Source organism: Polypterus senegalus, chromosome 6, assembly GCF_016835505.1.
Source record: "Polypterus senegalus isolate Bchr_013 chromosome 6, ASM1683550v1, whole genome shotgun sequence".
Lineage (NCBI taxonomy): Eukaryota > Metazoa > Chordata > Cladistia > Polypteriformes > Polypteridae > Polypterus > Polypterus senegalus.
In genome coordinates this window covers 162,183,199-162,200,105 of record NC_053159.1, presented here as the reverse complement: position 1 = coordinate 162,200,105, position 16,907 = coordinate 162,183,199, and the positions used below count along the sequence as shown (strand labels likewise).

The window sequence follows — 16,907 nt, the reverse complement described above, 5'->3', positions numbered from 1 at the left end:
AATACAGCAATTTTTACAAAGGTTTCACTTTTTTGGTACATCATGTGTTGAAATGTTAAATGAAGTAAAGGTTAAACTGCGTTGCATCTACATTTTGTAATAATTTTCTCACCCATCTCTTACAGAGGTGCACTGTTTATTACAATATACACTATTGATTTTTAAATGATATTTTCCGATGTTTGTTGGATCGATATTCCCTTTCTCAACATTTAAAATATAATGTAAACGGATAAAATAGTGCAGTACAACAGAATGATTATGTGTGGTTTAACCATGTCACATAATTAAGGATTTGTAGTACAGCTGCAGATAGTGATGGGAAGTTCGGATCATTTTACTGACTCGGATCTTTGAGTCTCGTTCAGCAAAATGAATGAATCATTTTTCGAGTCATTTCGTTCAATTCTCTTTCCAGCTCAGACGTGATGAACGAACGACTCAAACCCGAAGACACGAGAGATGAACTAATCAATTCTGTTTCCGGCTCAGACTGCATACTAGGTTAAGCTTATGGGGCTGTCACGTGATGAACGAACGACTCAAACCCGAAGACTCGAGAGATGAACTAATCAATTCTGTTTCCGCCTCAGACTAAGTTGTTTAAGCTTATGGGGCTGTCACGTGATGAAGGAACAACTCGAAAAACCCGAAGACTCGAAACAGGTGAATCAATTCCAATACAGAAACTATGCGCGACTGAACGAATCACTCCCACGAGACGACTCGTTCTTCCCGAGTCACATTAAAGATTCGTTCAAAATGAACGAATCGTTCAAGAACGACCCATCACTAGCTGCAGAGGAACAGTATGCAATGGCAAACATTGTTTTTGTGCAATTTTTTGGTGGCTTCTAATATACTAACCTAACATGATATAATACAATAATGGAAGTTTTGTTTTCTTAGCTAATGGGTTATTTCTATGGCAACCTCACCCTTGATCTGATTTTCTATAATAACTAGGGGGCTCCGCCCCCTGCTCGCTTCGCTTGCCTAGGTTTGGTTTACCGGATATACAATTGAAAGTCATTGTTATTTTCATGGGAATTGTTACATATGCATTATTTTCACTTTTACTTTAAAACTTTTGTAAAAACAATTCTGTACTTGTCATTTATTTCTCGCCCCGGCCGTGGTTAAATCTCTTTCTCGTAGGATGTATAACGCTGCTTGCATTGTGAAGGGGGGGCGGCTGAATGCAAGCTAAGGAGAAGCGGTCGGGTCATCTGCTGGCTTGCTGCTGCTGCTGGCGAGGTGCGTATTCTGCTTGTCGCACTACGCGTCGATCATTTAAAAGTCTGTACAGCTGCTGTCCTTTTGCCAGTTTGCATCTCTGCCACTTGCATTGTGAGGGGGGTTGGGGGGGTTTTGGCTGAACACATGCTAAGGAGAAGCGATTGGATCATCTGCTGGCTTGCTGCTGCTGGCAAGCTGTGTATTCTGCTTGTCACTTGTTGTTTTAAGAGCTGAGAGCACATGAAGAATGTCTGCCAAAGCATTCCAACAACTGCTAGGTCAGATGTCCATGAACTTGTTTTAAATGTTGTCTCACTGCCTTGGGGGGTCTTAACGCAAGCTAAGGAGAAGTGATCAGGTCATCTGCTGGCTTGCTGCTTCTGCTGGCAAGGTGCGTATTCTGCTAGTCGTGCTGTGTGTCGATCATTTAAAAGCCTGTACAGCAGCTGTCCTTTTGCCACCTCACGTTTCTGTTGCTCGCATTATGTGGGGGGTGGAGTGGGGGGGAGTTTGGCTGAACGCATGGCAAGTTTGGCTTGCTGCAGCTGGTGAGCTGCATGTTCTGCTTGTCACTTGTCGTTGTTTTAAGGGCTGGGAGCGTATGAAGAGTGTCTGCCAAAAGCATTCCAACAACTGCTAGGTTAGATGTCCATGAACTTGTTTTAAATGTTGTCTTACTACCTTGTTTCACGTGACGTTAAAGTGTCTCTCGCAGGACGTCAAATTATCTTCTGAGAAGATCACGTCTCGTCTCTCTCCTAGTCTCCCTTCCAAGACTTTTTTTTTCATAATAGAGAGAAACGAATTGCCTGGACTCGGTCATACTTACCCAAAGATATATTGGGGTTAAAACGATAAAAATATATGAGGTATGTTATTGATTTCCCCAGTGATTACATATAATTATGGGATGCCCAGCATGATATAATATATTCCCATAGGGTTCTAATATCCCTGGGTACATCCCATCCTTGCCAGTTCCCTGACTAATATTGCACTTGACCTTCACCCTTAACCTTGTGGGTGAATTGAGCCAGACTATGCCACGTGGATCTTCTGCCCATTGGGCACTTCCTGGAGACACTCCCAGAAGGTGGCTTCTCAATTTAAACCTGATGTTACGAGAGACAGTGTGTCTTTCTAGGATTGACCACTATAACAGGGAAACTGTCCCAACTATATAGTGCCATTGAGAGTGTGTTTTGTTTGAACATTTTGACTTTTTAGTTGGAATTACACAGGGTTTTGTCCAGTTGACACCCGAGTCTTTCAACCCCGCTACAATATATATTCACATCAAAGACAGGATGAAAGACAGTTGAGACAAACTTGTAACACAGCCAAGACTTGCCGTTTACTGACTATTTAGAGTTCCAATATATCTTGGCACAGATAAACAGTTTTATGATACTTTAACGATGTTATCTGATGTTACTTGGAGTTGTTGCTGTTGTCTTTCCAGGTTCCAAGTGGAGGATTCTTCTTACATTGGAATGCACTCTTTCTCTTTGTAAAATAGTCCTTTGTTCATAGTGTTCTGTGTTTCTCTTCATTAGGTTGTTTTCTATGTCGTTTGCAGCTTCATAGGCAAAAGTATTACTTTTTCTGCCACACAATTTAGATGCTAAAGTTCCCTTCTGGAAGTAATGGCTGCTTCTCAGTTTTCTCAGACTGGGCTAATTGTCGGGCCATAGAGCCTGGCTTGGCAGAGTGGATCTCATCTTTCAGGTCCACAAAAAGAAGAGATTGTCAGCTTTTAGCTACTCAAAGAGACAGCTCAAGAATGGATCATCAGATTTTGGGTTTCAGAGGGTTTAAATGGTTATTTCAGAGAGTGTCTTCAGCTTTTTCCCCAAGAGAGGTAAGTGGAGCCAGTTTTTGAAGGAAGGTGTTAACCACTCATGATTGAATTAAAGTCACTTCCAGTTACAAAATCAGAGCCTGCTTATATGTGCATTATTTTGTCCACCACAGTAGTCACTCATTGAATTATAGATTTTTATTTGAACTTCAGTATCCATTTTGCACCTTCTGGTCTGAAAGGGGCCTCTGCAAAGATGTCATTTCAACCACCAGGTGCAGCAAAATAATATAATATGGGCTGTATGTTTGCTCAGTTAATTCATTTTTAGTTTTACCTTCTTTAATGCTTAAAATTAAAAAATGTCAACAGGGTGCCCCTCAAGGGACATCAAGTTAAATGTAGGTTGAGTGAGGGGTATCTGTTTTACTTTCGGGTCAGGATGCCAAAAATGTGAAGAGATCTGTACAATTTATAAAGAAAGTTCTTACATCAGCTTAAGTCTACATTAACACTTTCATTTACAAATAACCCAGAAACACTTGTTGAGATAAACAAGATAATACAATTTATTTATTACATAAGGATAATATGGATATGGATATATGCAAATATATGTATAGATATACAGTGTATGTATTTACAGTGGTGTGAAAAACTATTTGCCCCCTTCCTGATTTCTTATTCTTTTGCATGTTTGTCACACAAAATGTTTCTGATCATCAAACACATTTAACCATTAGTCAAATATAACACAAGTAAACACAAAATGCAGTTTTTAAATGATGTTTTTTATTATTTAGGCAGAAAAAAAAATCCAAACCTACATAGCCCTGTGTGAAAAAGTAATTGCCCCCGAACCTAATAACTGGTTGGGCCACCCTTAGAAGCAATAACTGCAATCAAGCGTTTGTATAACTTGCAATGAGTCTATTACAGCTCTGGAGGAATTTTGGCCCACTCATCTTTGCAGAATTGTTGTAATTCAGCTTTATTTGATGGTTTTCTAGCATGAACCGCCTTTTTAAGGTCATGCCATAGCATCTCAATTGGATTCAGGTCAGGACTTTGACTAGGCCACTCCAAAGTCTTCATTTTGTTTTTCTTCAGCCATTCAGAGGTGGATTTGCTGGTGTGTTTTGGGTCATTGTCCTGTTCCAGCACCCAAGATCACTTCAGCTTGAGTTGACGAAAAGATGGCCGGACATTCTCCTTCAGGATTTTTTGGTAGACAGTAGAATTCATAGTTCCATCTATCACAGCAAGCCTTTCAGGTCCTGAAGCAGCAAAGCAACCCCAGACCATCACACTACCACCACCATATTTTACTGTTGGTATGATGTTCTTTTTCTGAAATGCTGTGTTCCTTTTACGCCAGATGTAACGGGACATTTCCCTTCCAAAAAGTTCAACTTTTGCTTCATCAGTCCACAAGGTATTTCCCCAATAGTCTTGGCAATCATTGAGATGTTTCTTAGCAAAATTGAGACGAGCCCTAATGTTCTTTTTGCTTAACAGTGGTTTGCGTCTTGGAAATCTGCCATGCAGGCCGTTTTTGCCCAGTCTCTTTCTTATGGTGGAGTCGTGAACACTGACCTTAATTGAGGCAAGTGAGGCCTGCAGTTGTTTAGACGTTGTCCTGGGGTCTTTTTTGACCTCTCGGATGAGTCGTCTCTGCGCTCTTGGGGTTATTTTGGTCGGCCGCCACTCCTGGGAAGGTTCACCACTGTTCCATGTTTTTGCCATTTGTGGATAATGGCTCTCACTGTGGTTCGCTGGAGTCCCAAAGCTTTAGAAATGGCTTTATAACCTTTACCAGACTGATAGATCTCAATTACTTCTGTTCTCATTTGTTCCTGAATTTCTTTGGATCTTGGCATGATGTCTAGCTTTTGAGGTGCTTTTGGTCTACTTCTCTGTGTCAGGCAGCTCCTATTTAAGTGATTTCTTGATTGAAACAGGTGTGGCAGTAATCAGGCCTGGGGGTGGCTATGGAAATTGAACTCAGGTGTGAAACACCACAGTTAGGTTATTTTTTAACAAGGGGGCAATTACTTTTTCACACAGGGCTATGTAGGTTTGGATTTTTTTCTCCCTAAATAATAAAACCATCATTTAAAACTGCATTTTGTGTTTACTTGTGTTATATTTGACTAATGGTTAAATGTGTTTGATGATCAGAAACATTTTGTGTGACAAACATGCAAAAGAATAAGAAATCAGGAAGGGAGCAAATAGTTTTTCACACCACTGTATATATACCTGTATATATATACATTCCACAAGCTTGAGCATTAGGTAAATCTAAATTGGCCTTTTATAAGTAAGTGTGGCTGTGTGCAAGAATATGTCCTTTGATACACTTGGCACCCCACCCCAGGGTTGTTCCTGGCCTTGTTCTGGATTTTGTGAGGTTAGGCTAGGTCACACCACAGTTCTTAATTAGATTTGGTAAGCTCCAAATGAGATGGAAAATTGTTTTATTACTATGAAGTTATCTTGTCGGCTCAGGTTGGACGGTTGGGAGACAAAGACTTGGTATGGACATGTGCAGAGGAGAGATACTGGATATATTGGGAAAAGGATGTTAAAGATAGAACTGCCAGGCAAAAAAAAGAGAAAGGCCTAAGAAATGGTTTATGGATGTGGTGAAGGAGGACATGCAGGTGATGGGTGTAACAGAGCAAGATACAGAAGACAGGAAGACATGGAAAAAGATGTTCCACTGTGGTGACCCCTAATAGGTGCAGCTGAAAGAAGAAGAAGACTATGAAGTTGTCTTGATGCATTACTGTTATATTTAAATAAATGTGGAAATCAATACCTGAATCCCTTTACTGACTACGTCAACTTGTCATTATCAATGTTTTTCTAAATTTGAAAATGTTGTACACATATCCATTACCATACAGTATGTTAAAATCTAGCTGTCACTCTTGGTATTAGTGTCCCAATCGGAATTATTTCTTATATTGTTAAATCTATTTCAGATCTAATTTCTGTTCTTTTTTGTTCATTTTTTTGTACGTTTCTGTTCCTACACTTTCAAATACACATTTAGATAAGAAACAGAACTATGAGATGCCTCAATAATAAAAGTATTTCATGGTTTGCTGATACTTTAAAGCCTTAGACTGATGAAGCTAAAGGTCATTGTGTATGTTATAATGGAATGAAATAGTGGAGTATGTTGCAGAAAAATAAATTACATTTTTACAAACATTATTTAGTTTTGTCCATCATTGTGTGTAGTTAGCCAGTCAGGTGTCAGTGTTTATCTGTACCAAAAATATCCTGAGAGCTGTACCTCATTACCGCATGCAAACCAAGAACTTTGTGTTAACCATGCATTGTGAGGTAGAAGGTGCATTTAGTTGGTATCGCCAAAAAACAAACACCTTGTATAGGTTAATTTTCGTTTTGAAGCTTCCTGTGACTGTGTGTGCTATATAGCTCCATTCACAATGTGCATCATGACTAGATGTTTTGAAGTGAAAATGAGAATGTCATACAAAATATCCATTCTAAGATTTTTAAATCCACTTTCAGGAGAGGGGCTAGAACCTATTTTGGCAGCATTGGGCACAAGGTAAGAGCCAACACTGGATAGGGTGCCAGTCTGGTGCAGGTCAAATTGAGGCACACATGAGCACTCACACATTCGGGGTTAGTTTTAAAGCTGCCAAGTGACCCAGCCTGAATGTGCTTTAGATGTGGGCAGAAATCCACATAGACATCAAGAATGTACAAAATCCACATAGACGGTGAGGACAGTATGTTGGAGCTGTGAGCTAAATATTATACCACCATTCTACCCTACAACTGATAACAGTGCTATGGCATTACTATTTCATATCTGGTATACACTTGTACTATAATTGATTTACAAGATTAAATATTCTTACAATTGATTACATATTATATATATATTGTTCATGTATGTATCCAGGCATTAAGTGACTTCCTCAGGGTCAGACAGTCAGCCTGAGACAGGATCCGAGCTGTAAACCATGTTTTTACTTGAATACTGACAGCTGGCATTGAACCTAGCACTTGAAGATAGAAAAAAAATTTCTGTCCATCATATATCGAACAGTCCCAAGATTTACTTGAATTTAATATATGTGGGGATATCAGTCCTTTAATACTAATCCATCTGTTCTTGCTTTCTTTTTTCTAGAATGATCATCAGAGAGCCTGGGATTGGTATTATTTTACAACAGAACAGAAGAAAACACTCTTGCAAGGCTGGATACGAGACAAACAGGACTTAGTGATGAAGGCAGTGATGACCATAAAAGAGGCATGTGCTGCTTATGAAGAGGAAGAGGCACTTAGGAATGACCGTAAAAGGCAGCAAGAAATCTGTGCTGAACTGAAGGAAAAGGTGAGTTTTGGGCCTCTGTTTTAAAATTCATGCCATGTACACTAACAATTTGAAAGAAATAGAATTAAATGAATATTGCAGATTGCAGAACCCATCCGTCGTCCTTTGAAGAGGTTAATCTCTTTTTTTTTGATTGTTGTTGTTGAATGCCTGACACCTCTAATATTATACAAGAATTCACATGCAGACAATTTTGATTGATTTCATGAATGTTAAGTATATCCTGTCATCAGAGAAACGTTAGCACAGACAGTAAAACAAAAAGCTTGCTCCCAGTAAACAAGGATACATTCTCTTTTCACCTGGCTAATCAAGCTATTAGCCCTTTTATTTCCTTTGTTGGGACATGTTAAGATTAACATATTCTTCACATAAATCAAGTGAGGGGTTGTTCCATTAAGCTCAATGCCACCATTTTGACTTGTGTCCCTTATAACAATAGCCTTTTTACAAGTCTAGATTACTTCAGTTTCTTGAATGGCTAGATATTCTTTTGGCATCTTCCAAGTGACCATCATAGTCTTCAAACACTTTACTGGAGGTGTAAGGGTTTAATACTCATTAACACTCAGTATAGTCTCTTACTTTCAAGATAGTCAGCGGACTCAGTTGTAAGTCTCAGAGTGCTAGATACAGAGCTACTGCCCCTGAAGGTCTTTAATTATTTTTTGTATCTCCTAGAGGGATTCTTTGTCAAGTCATAAAAATGTAACACCTCACCAGCAAGAGACTATTCATTCTTTGTTCTTAAGTTGGTTATTATTATATAGACAAAATACCCTGATAGCATTTCAGTTCAATCAGTTTTATTTTTGTTGAATCCTTTTCAAAACAGTGGGGGAAGCAAGGGTTTAATTCTGTCAGTCCTTGAGCTGCTGTAAGCTATTAGACAGCTGTTCATTAAGATAATGAAGCATTTCAGCTCAGCTGTCAGTTATTAAGAACAAGTTTATATGTCATAGTTTTTTTTTTTTATAATTCTTTATTTAAATGTAATGCAGTACTATCTGCTTGACTCACTTACTTGCCACTGTATTTCTTTGTTCTTTCCTAAAGGCCCTCAGCTTTTCTGTCAAAACCACTGTAATTAACTTGATCAACTTTGCCTCACAGCCTGACATGCCCTATTGGTGCAGATTGCCTAAAATAGAAAGTGAAACTTGCACTTGACATTTTGATTTAATTTGATTTTGTTGAATCCATTAGGAACTCAATGGGACACGTGCAATAAGATTAGAATCAAATAAATACATGCAGAAATAAAAATATGAAAGAGTTTCCAGATGGAGTCAAGTGGTAGGGTCACCACCTAATTCTTCTCATTGATTCTTCAAAGAAGTAGGTTACAGTACATTTTATTTCTGCTTCATTTCATATAAAGGCCTCTGCCTTGATCAAAATCCTGTACCTGCACAACATTTGAAGGAATGATTTTAAATGCTTTCTCTTTTCTAAATTGCTAAATAAATATGCGGTTTACTGTTATGACAATGTCTACAGCAATGAAAAGATTTATTTGAAACTGGGATTTTTTATTGCTGCACTGTTAAAGATCATTTATATGTCGTAGCCAGGTTAAGACATACAGTGCCACCACTAATATTCTGACAAGCCCCAGTATAGATAAAATCAAAATATGGTGTGAAAAAAATATCTCTTGTTTATTCACTTGATCTTTCTTTCAGAACTTTATAAAAAATCTCACCTTTACTTGAAATAAAATAATTAAAAGGAAAAATAAATTTTTATCATAAGGCAAATATCTTTTCAAATATATGTGTGCCACAAATATTTGCACCCCTAGAAAGTCATATAAGTACATTGAACTGACATGTATCCCCATTCATATTTTACGTTCATCTGAGTGGATCAGAGAACATAAATGGTGAGCCATGACTGACTGTTTCACTTGTGAATACATCTGAGGTGCCACACAGATTTAAGTCATCCGTCACAATGGGAAAGACCTAAGAACACAATGATGTCCAACAAAATATTGTTAACCTGCATACATCTGGAAATATAGATAAATGTTTGAAAATGACATTCCCACTGTCAGGGCAATAATTCATAAGTTTAAAGCAACTGGAGGCCTGGAAGAGGACATATGTCTATACTGACTCCTTACACAATAAGGAGGATAGTTTTAGTAGAAAAAAATCTAGAATGCACAGGAGGTTTACATCCTGCATGTATTTATGCTGTGGTGTGCCCCCAGGAGGACATTTAGGATGGACATCAGCATGAATATGAGGTGAATGGAAAAATTCTACCTTGTGGTTCCTGGAGCAAATGTTTGGCCAATGATTCTAGGGCCTAGCCAGAAGTGACACAGGATGTCATTAAAGTTATCTCTTGCCCAGGGAATAGAGAGAGAGTGATTGAGGGAAAGAGACAAGAGGTGATAAAGTGAGTGCCTTGGTGTGGTGTGTTAGAGCGCCCCCAGACAGACTGAAGATCACAACCTGTGCACTGGGGCCCAGAGTGTGTTTGTTTCAGTTGGTTGTTTTATACTTTACTCACTGAACCCACCACTCCCTTCTATTATTTTTGTTAAGAAAGTCACCAAGTCACCTTTGTTGTTTCTTTTTTGCCCTATTGGTCTTGGTCTCGATGAAAAGGGTTCCTGTGAGGACTGACCAACAGATTGAAAACAGAATAATATTTTAAACAGTGGCATAATGTCTAGTGTGAATTAGGTGAGTAACCTCATGCAGAAACTAAAAAAATGCAGAATGAGAAGAAGCACCTCAAGCTAGAAGGATTTTTTTTTAGTTTTGGGACACTTTAATATTATAACTAGGGACTGTGTTTTTTGTTTTTTTTTACCATGAGTTTAGTTTAAACAATGAAAGCTGTAGTCCTTTCCTGAAATAGAAAAGGCAGGGCAGCCAATTATAAAAGGAAATGTTTTGTTATGTATCAGTATTCCATTATCTCTAGTTTTCAGTATGCTATAGTAACTTTAGCACTGATTGTGGTGGCAGCCAAAGTGTGTTTTTTCTTCTTTTGTAATAATTAACTAATAGAGGGAGTAACATAAGCATAACATGCAAAGGTGCTAATGTCTGTCTGTTAAAAAAACTGTCTGTCTCTTCTGACTTACTTTACACTATTATACAAAAGTATTATGCAAAACATAAGACAAGTCAAGAACTACAAGATGAAACCAACATAGCCTCATATACTTTTCTTTAACTGTATAAAAGTCTGTTTTTTTATATTTATTATCAGAATATACTTGTATCCTAAAAGGGTGCCACATGAAGATCATATGTGTATATGTGACACTACTTCTGGTAAATTGTATACTATTAGCAACATATGCTGTGTCAAATTGACTTCATCAACACACAATCTACTGTATATGTGAAAATATCAATGAAATCAATATAAAACATTTAATAATTAGAATTATGCTTATGTAGATTGAGCATCACCATACTGTACATGTTGCCTGGTCTCGTGATCTTAACAAGTATTGCTTTTCTGCCTCATCCAGGCATTTAGGATTATCACCATTGTTTTGCTTTTTATAAATGTGGAATGATCTCTTATTAGAGCTTTGCATATTTGTATATTATACTGTAGGTCTGGTTCAACAGTAGATTTTACAGAGCTTAATGAACAATTATAGACTGATATCTTAGAGCACTGGCTTCCAAGTTCAGTCCTGGGGGACTGCTGTGGCTGCATATTTTTATTCTAGTCATTTTCACATTCAGTGAATCATTTTTACAGTTTAGTGAGCTCTCCCTTTTTCATTCTTATTCAAGGAAATTCTCTAATATTACATTTTCAGAATGTAGTTATATATTTAATGATGCTGTAATGTTTGTAGCCTTCCCCAGAGCTGTGCTTTGGCACAATCATGTTTCTAAACTCTACACACAATTCCATTGGCCTCATGATTTGATTTTTGCTCTGATATGCATTGCCAACTATAGGACCTCATATACGGTAGACAGTTGTGTGCATTTCCTAATCAAATCAATTGAATTACCGACAGCAGAAACATCTTAATGGTGACTAATAAAATGCCAGATTTCTAGTGTATTGAAAAACATGTGAATACCCGTGTCAATGTGCTATTTAAGTTTTTTATTTTTAATTTGCAAAAATCTTTAAAATCCTGTTTTCATTTTGTCATTCTGGGTTTTTAATTGTTATTTGATTCAAGAAATATTAATCTAAATGATTATAATATTAGGCTGCAAAGTAACAAAATGTAAAAAATTAATGGGGTCTGAATACTTTCTGAATGCGTTGTGGATTTAAGGCAGAACAAGTGTACTTGTCTACACAGTATAAGTCCTATGGGTTGGAGTCTTAATGTTAACATGAAGTACAATAATCAAAGAATAAAAAAATGAACAAAAAAGACATAAAAAAGGAATTTAAATTTAAGCCAGTGGAGAAACTCTCACAACATCTCTATAACCCCTCACTAACCATGCCTGTTTACGATCTTCTTCTTCTTCTTTCGGCTGCTCCTGTTAGGGGTCGCCACAGGGGATCATCTTCTTCCATATCTTTCTGTCCTTGCTTTGTTACACCAATCACCTGCATGTCCTCTCTCATCGCATCCATAAACCTTCTCTTAGGCATTCTTCTTTTCCTCTTGCCTGTCAGCTCTATCCTTAGCATCCTTCTCCCAATATACTCAACATCTCTCCTCTGCACATGTCCAAACCAGCGCAATCTTGCCTCTCTGACTTTGTCTCCCAACCATCCAACTTGAGCTGACCTTCTAATGTACTCATTTCTAATCCTATCCATCCACATCCAATGCAAATCTTAGCATCTTTAACTCTGCTACCTCCAGCTCTGTCTCCTACTTTCTGGTCAGTGCCACCGTCTCCAACCCATATAACATAGTCGGTCTCACTACCGTCCTGCAGACCTTCCCTTTCACTTTTGCTGATATCCATCTGTCACAAATCACTCCTGACACTCTTCTCCACCCATTCTACCCTGCCTGCACTCTCTTTTTCACCTCTCTTCCACAGTTCCCATTACTCTGTACTGTTGATCCCAAGTATTTAAATTCATCCACCTTCGCCAACTCTACTCCCTGGCATCCTCACCATTCTACTGATCTCTCTCATTTACACACATGTATTCAGTCTTGTTTCTACTGACCTTCATTCGTCTACTCTCTAGAGCATATCTCTACCTCTCCAGGGTCTCCTCAACCTGCTCCCTACTCTCTCTACAGATCACAATGTCATCATCAAACATCATAGTCCATGGAGACTCCTGTCTAATCTCGTCTGTTAACCTGTCAATCACCATTGCAAATAAGAAAGGGTTCAGAGCCGATCCCTGATGTAATCCCACCTCCACCTTGAATGCATCCGTACTCCTACCGCAAACCTCACCATGGTCTCACTTCCCTTGTACGTATCCTATACAACTCTTACATACTTCTCTGCCACTCCCGACTTCCTCATACAATACCACAACTCCTCTCGAGGCACCCTGGCATGTGCTTTCTAAAGGTCCACAAAAATACGCAATTCAACTCCTTCTGGCCTTCTCTAAACTTCTCCATTAGCATTCTCACAGTAAATATTGCATCTGTGGTGCTCTTTCTTGGCATGAAAGCATACTGCTGCTCACTAATCATCACCTCACTTCTTAACCTAGCTTCCACTACTTTTTTCCATAAATTCATGCTGTGACTCATCAGTTTTATTCCCCTGTAGTTACTACAGTCCTGTACATCCCCCTTATTCTTAAATATCGGCACCAGTACCCTTCTTTTCCACTCCTCTGGCATCCTCTCACTTTCCAAGATTCCATTAAACAATCTGGTTAAAAACTCCACTGCCATATCGCCTAAATACCTCCATGCTTCCACAGGTATGTCATCTGTACCAACGACCTTTCCATTTTTCATCCTCTTTATAGCTGTCCTTACTTACTCCTTGCTAATCCTTGCTAATGCACTTCCTTATTCAAACTCCACATCATCCAACCTCTTCTCTCTCTCGTTCTCTTCATTAATTAGCCTCTCAAAGTACTCTTTCCATCTGCTCAACACACTCTCCTTGCTTGTGAGTATGTTTCCATCTTTATCCTTTATTACCCTAACCTGCTCCACATATTTCCCTGCTTGGTCCCTCTGTCTAGACAATCGGTACAGGTCCTTTTCTCCGTCCTTAGTGTCCAACCTCTCATACAACTCATCGTACACCTTTTCTTTACCCTTCGCCACCGCTCTCTTCACCTTGTGCTTTATCTTCTTGTACTCTAGTCTACTTTCTGCATCTCTCTGACTATCCCACTTCTTCTTTGCCATCCTCTTCCTCTGTATACTCGCCTGTATTTCCCCATTCCACCACCAGGTTTCCTTTTCCTCCTTCCTCTGTCCAGATGTCACTCCAAGCACCCTTCTTGCTGTCACCCTTACTACATCTGCTGTAGTTTCCCAACTGTCTGGTAATTCTTCACTACCACCCAGTACTTGTCTCACCTGCTCCCTAAATTCAACCTTGCAGTCTTCCTTTTTCAACTTCCACCATTTGATCCTTGGCTCTGCCCTCACTCTCTTCCTCTTCTTTATCTCCAACATCATCCTACAGACCACCATCCTATGCTGCTTAACTACACTTTCCCCTGCCACCACTTTGCAGTCTTCAATCTCCTTCAGATTGACTCTTTTGCATAGGATGTAATCTACCTGCGTGCATCTTCCTCCACTCTTGTGCGTAACCCTATGTTCCTCCCTCTTCTTAAAATACGTATTCACCACAGCCATGTCCATCCTTTTGTCAAAATCCACTCTCCTCTGACCTTCTTCATTCTTCTCCTTGACATCATACCTACCCATCACCCCCTCATCTTCTCTGTAACCCTTCACCAACATGTCCTTTGAAATCCGTTCCAATCACCACTTTCTGTCCCTTGGGTGCACTATTCATCACTTAATCCAACTCACTCCAAAAATCTTCTTTCTCATCCTTTGCACACCCAACTTTTGGGGCATATGCACTAACAACATTCATCATCACACCCCCCAATTTCTAGCTTCATAGTCATTACTCTGTCTGACACTCTTTTCACATCCAAAACACTCTTGACATACTGTTCCTTCAGAATAACCCCTACTCCATTTCTCCTCCTATCCACACCATGATAGAACAATTTGAATCCAGCTCCGATCCACCTGGCCTTACTCCCCTTCCATTTAGTCTCTTGCATGCACAATATATCAGCCTTCCTTCTCTCCATCATATCGTCTAACTCTCTCCCCTTACCAGTCATACTGCCAACATTCAAAGTTCTTACCCTCAGTTCCGCTCTTTTAACCTTCCACATCTTCTCCTGCCTTCGGACATATCTCCCCGTTCTTCTTCTCCTTCTCATTTTTCTTCTTCTTCTTCAGCCAACAGTAGCCCAATTTCCACCAGCACCCTGTTGGCGGTCGTTGTTAACCTGGGGCTTGACCGATCCGGTATGGAAATTTGTATTGTTGTCTGCATATTGATTTGGCAAAATTTTACACCGGATGCCCTTCCTGACATAACCCTACCCATTTATTAGGGCTTGGGACCGGCACGAAGAAACACACTGGTTTGTGCATCCCCTGTGGCTGGGTTCATGCCTGTTTATGATACACCTGGTTAATATCATTTTCCTTTCCTTGCTCAGTACTTCAAAACTCCTTGTCATATCTTTATGGCAAACCTTTATCAGTTTGAGGTTTCATAACTGCCTGAACAGTGTAGCTGGCGGAAGAGCTGTAATGTGAGTGTCTACTTAGAATTAGAATAGACTATCATTGATGATGTATAATGAGATAAATTATATTGGCTTAGCCCTTAATTGTGTTTCTGTCTGTTCAGTTCATTTTCGTATAATTGCAATCCTTTCACCATTCTTGAGTTTTACTCCTCTTCTCTGCATAGCAGCCTTGACATGTTCTCTTATCCCCTTTCATAGCTTTACTCAGATCATCTCCAATTATCATCTGTGTATGTGTTCTACTTTCCAATAAATATTTGTTATTATGTCTTAGCACACATAGCCTGTGTTGCATATTTAGTTTTAGCCTTTGTAGAATGAGCAAATGTAAGCATACCAATCAAAATAAACCACAGGATCAACAAAAAATCAATTACACATGCATTTATTTTTAATTTAAAATGCTGTCTAGGGATGGTGTCTTGTTGTACAGCCGAGTACACTTGTGCTTCATAGTCATTCCATGAATGAGAGAAAATGGAAGTGTAGTGGTTATGCACTCTCTTATTTTACTGCAGATATTAGAAGAAAAAAATTATTTAAAGCAGCCGTCATTGCATTTTAATTAAGAAAAAAAAATACTGTTTAGACTAATAAAAAGCAAAATATTATTTTGGCAGAGTTCTTTTTTATGGTTTTCTAAATGAAAGTTATCAAACTCTAAGAGGTGGTATAGAATTATAATCTGAAAAGTTTGTTTTATAATCCCTTTTTGAACCTGGAATCTAAAAGGGAAGCCAGTCCATCACAGTACACCCTAACACACACCCTGACTCTCAGTTATATGGGGTAATTCCAGAGTTGATGATTACGTTGACAGACAGTCATTGGCCTATAAACTGGTAGTAAACTAGCAATGATATGCAAGCAGGCCAGGACCGGAGCTGTGAGACAGCTACATTTATAACTTTTAATTAATTTCATTTCACACTGAATATATTTTATGGTATATACCTGTATTTACATTTAGCTCAGCTTTTCATTGATCAATGATCATTGACTTTTATGAATTACGTAAAATATTTTGTTTGAAGAAACCATTTTTTCATTTAGAGTGAAGTTACAGCAGTAAGACATAGCCATATTTATGTAACAGCTTTGCTACAGTTGATAACTTTTTTTTTGTTTTGAGGCAACATCTGTTCAGTTATCAACAATATATAATTGCTTGTTATGCTGGGTGGTTGCCCCATTAGAGATTTCAGAGTTATTATTTAGGCATACTGAATTAGCTACTGTTTGGGAAGCTTCCCCAAATGCCTACTTTAGTCCACGGTTCACAGGTGGTTGAATTCTGTGATGAAATTTCCTTTGCAGGCAGTTTGTAACCAAATGAGATATACATATTGAAAAAAAGAAAATGACAATAAAATGTCTAGTTAGTTAGATTTCAATACTGAATTGTTCTGATTCTCTTTTATCATTAACCTCTCTCATGAGTTGAGGCTTAGCTTATATTTAAGAAAAATAATGCAATGACTTACAGATGCAAGTTAAAGATATTTCCCATGGATCACTTTTCCCCAGTTGGCACTCTTTTTGTCCAGATGCTTCAATGCTGATCGATGATTTGAGTGTTTAAAAATGGAGTGTAGCTGCATTGTGTTTACATTTCTCTGCTCTGAGCTATGCCATGCTTTGCAGTACATTCATTTTCAAACCAAGATTGAGTTGACAGCCAGCGTACATGTAGCTGCATTGTCAAGCCATTCGACGTTATTTATTTTTATT

The 16,907-nt window shown here is 38.6% G+C and overlaps 1 protein-coding gene across 1 annotated transcript in view; it reads left to right on the top strand.

The window, feature by feature from the left end:
* LOC120531755 (coiled-coil domain-containing protein 148-like) overlaps window positions 1–16,907 on the top strand; it is a 233,834-nt gene that overhangs the window by 136,131 nt on the left and 80,796 nt on the right. Inside the window, exon 10 of the mRNA XM_039757449.1 lies at window positions 7,221–7,427. Within this exon, the coding sequence (XP_039613383.1) occupies window positions 7,221–7,427 (207 nt within the window). The remainder of the gene's footprint in view (window positions 1–7,220; window positions 7,428–16,907) is intronic.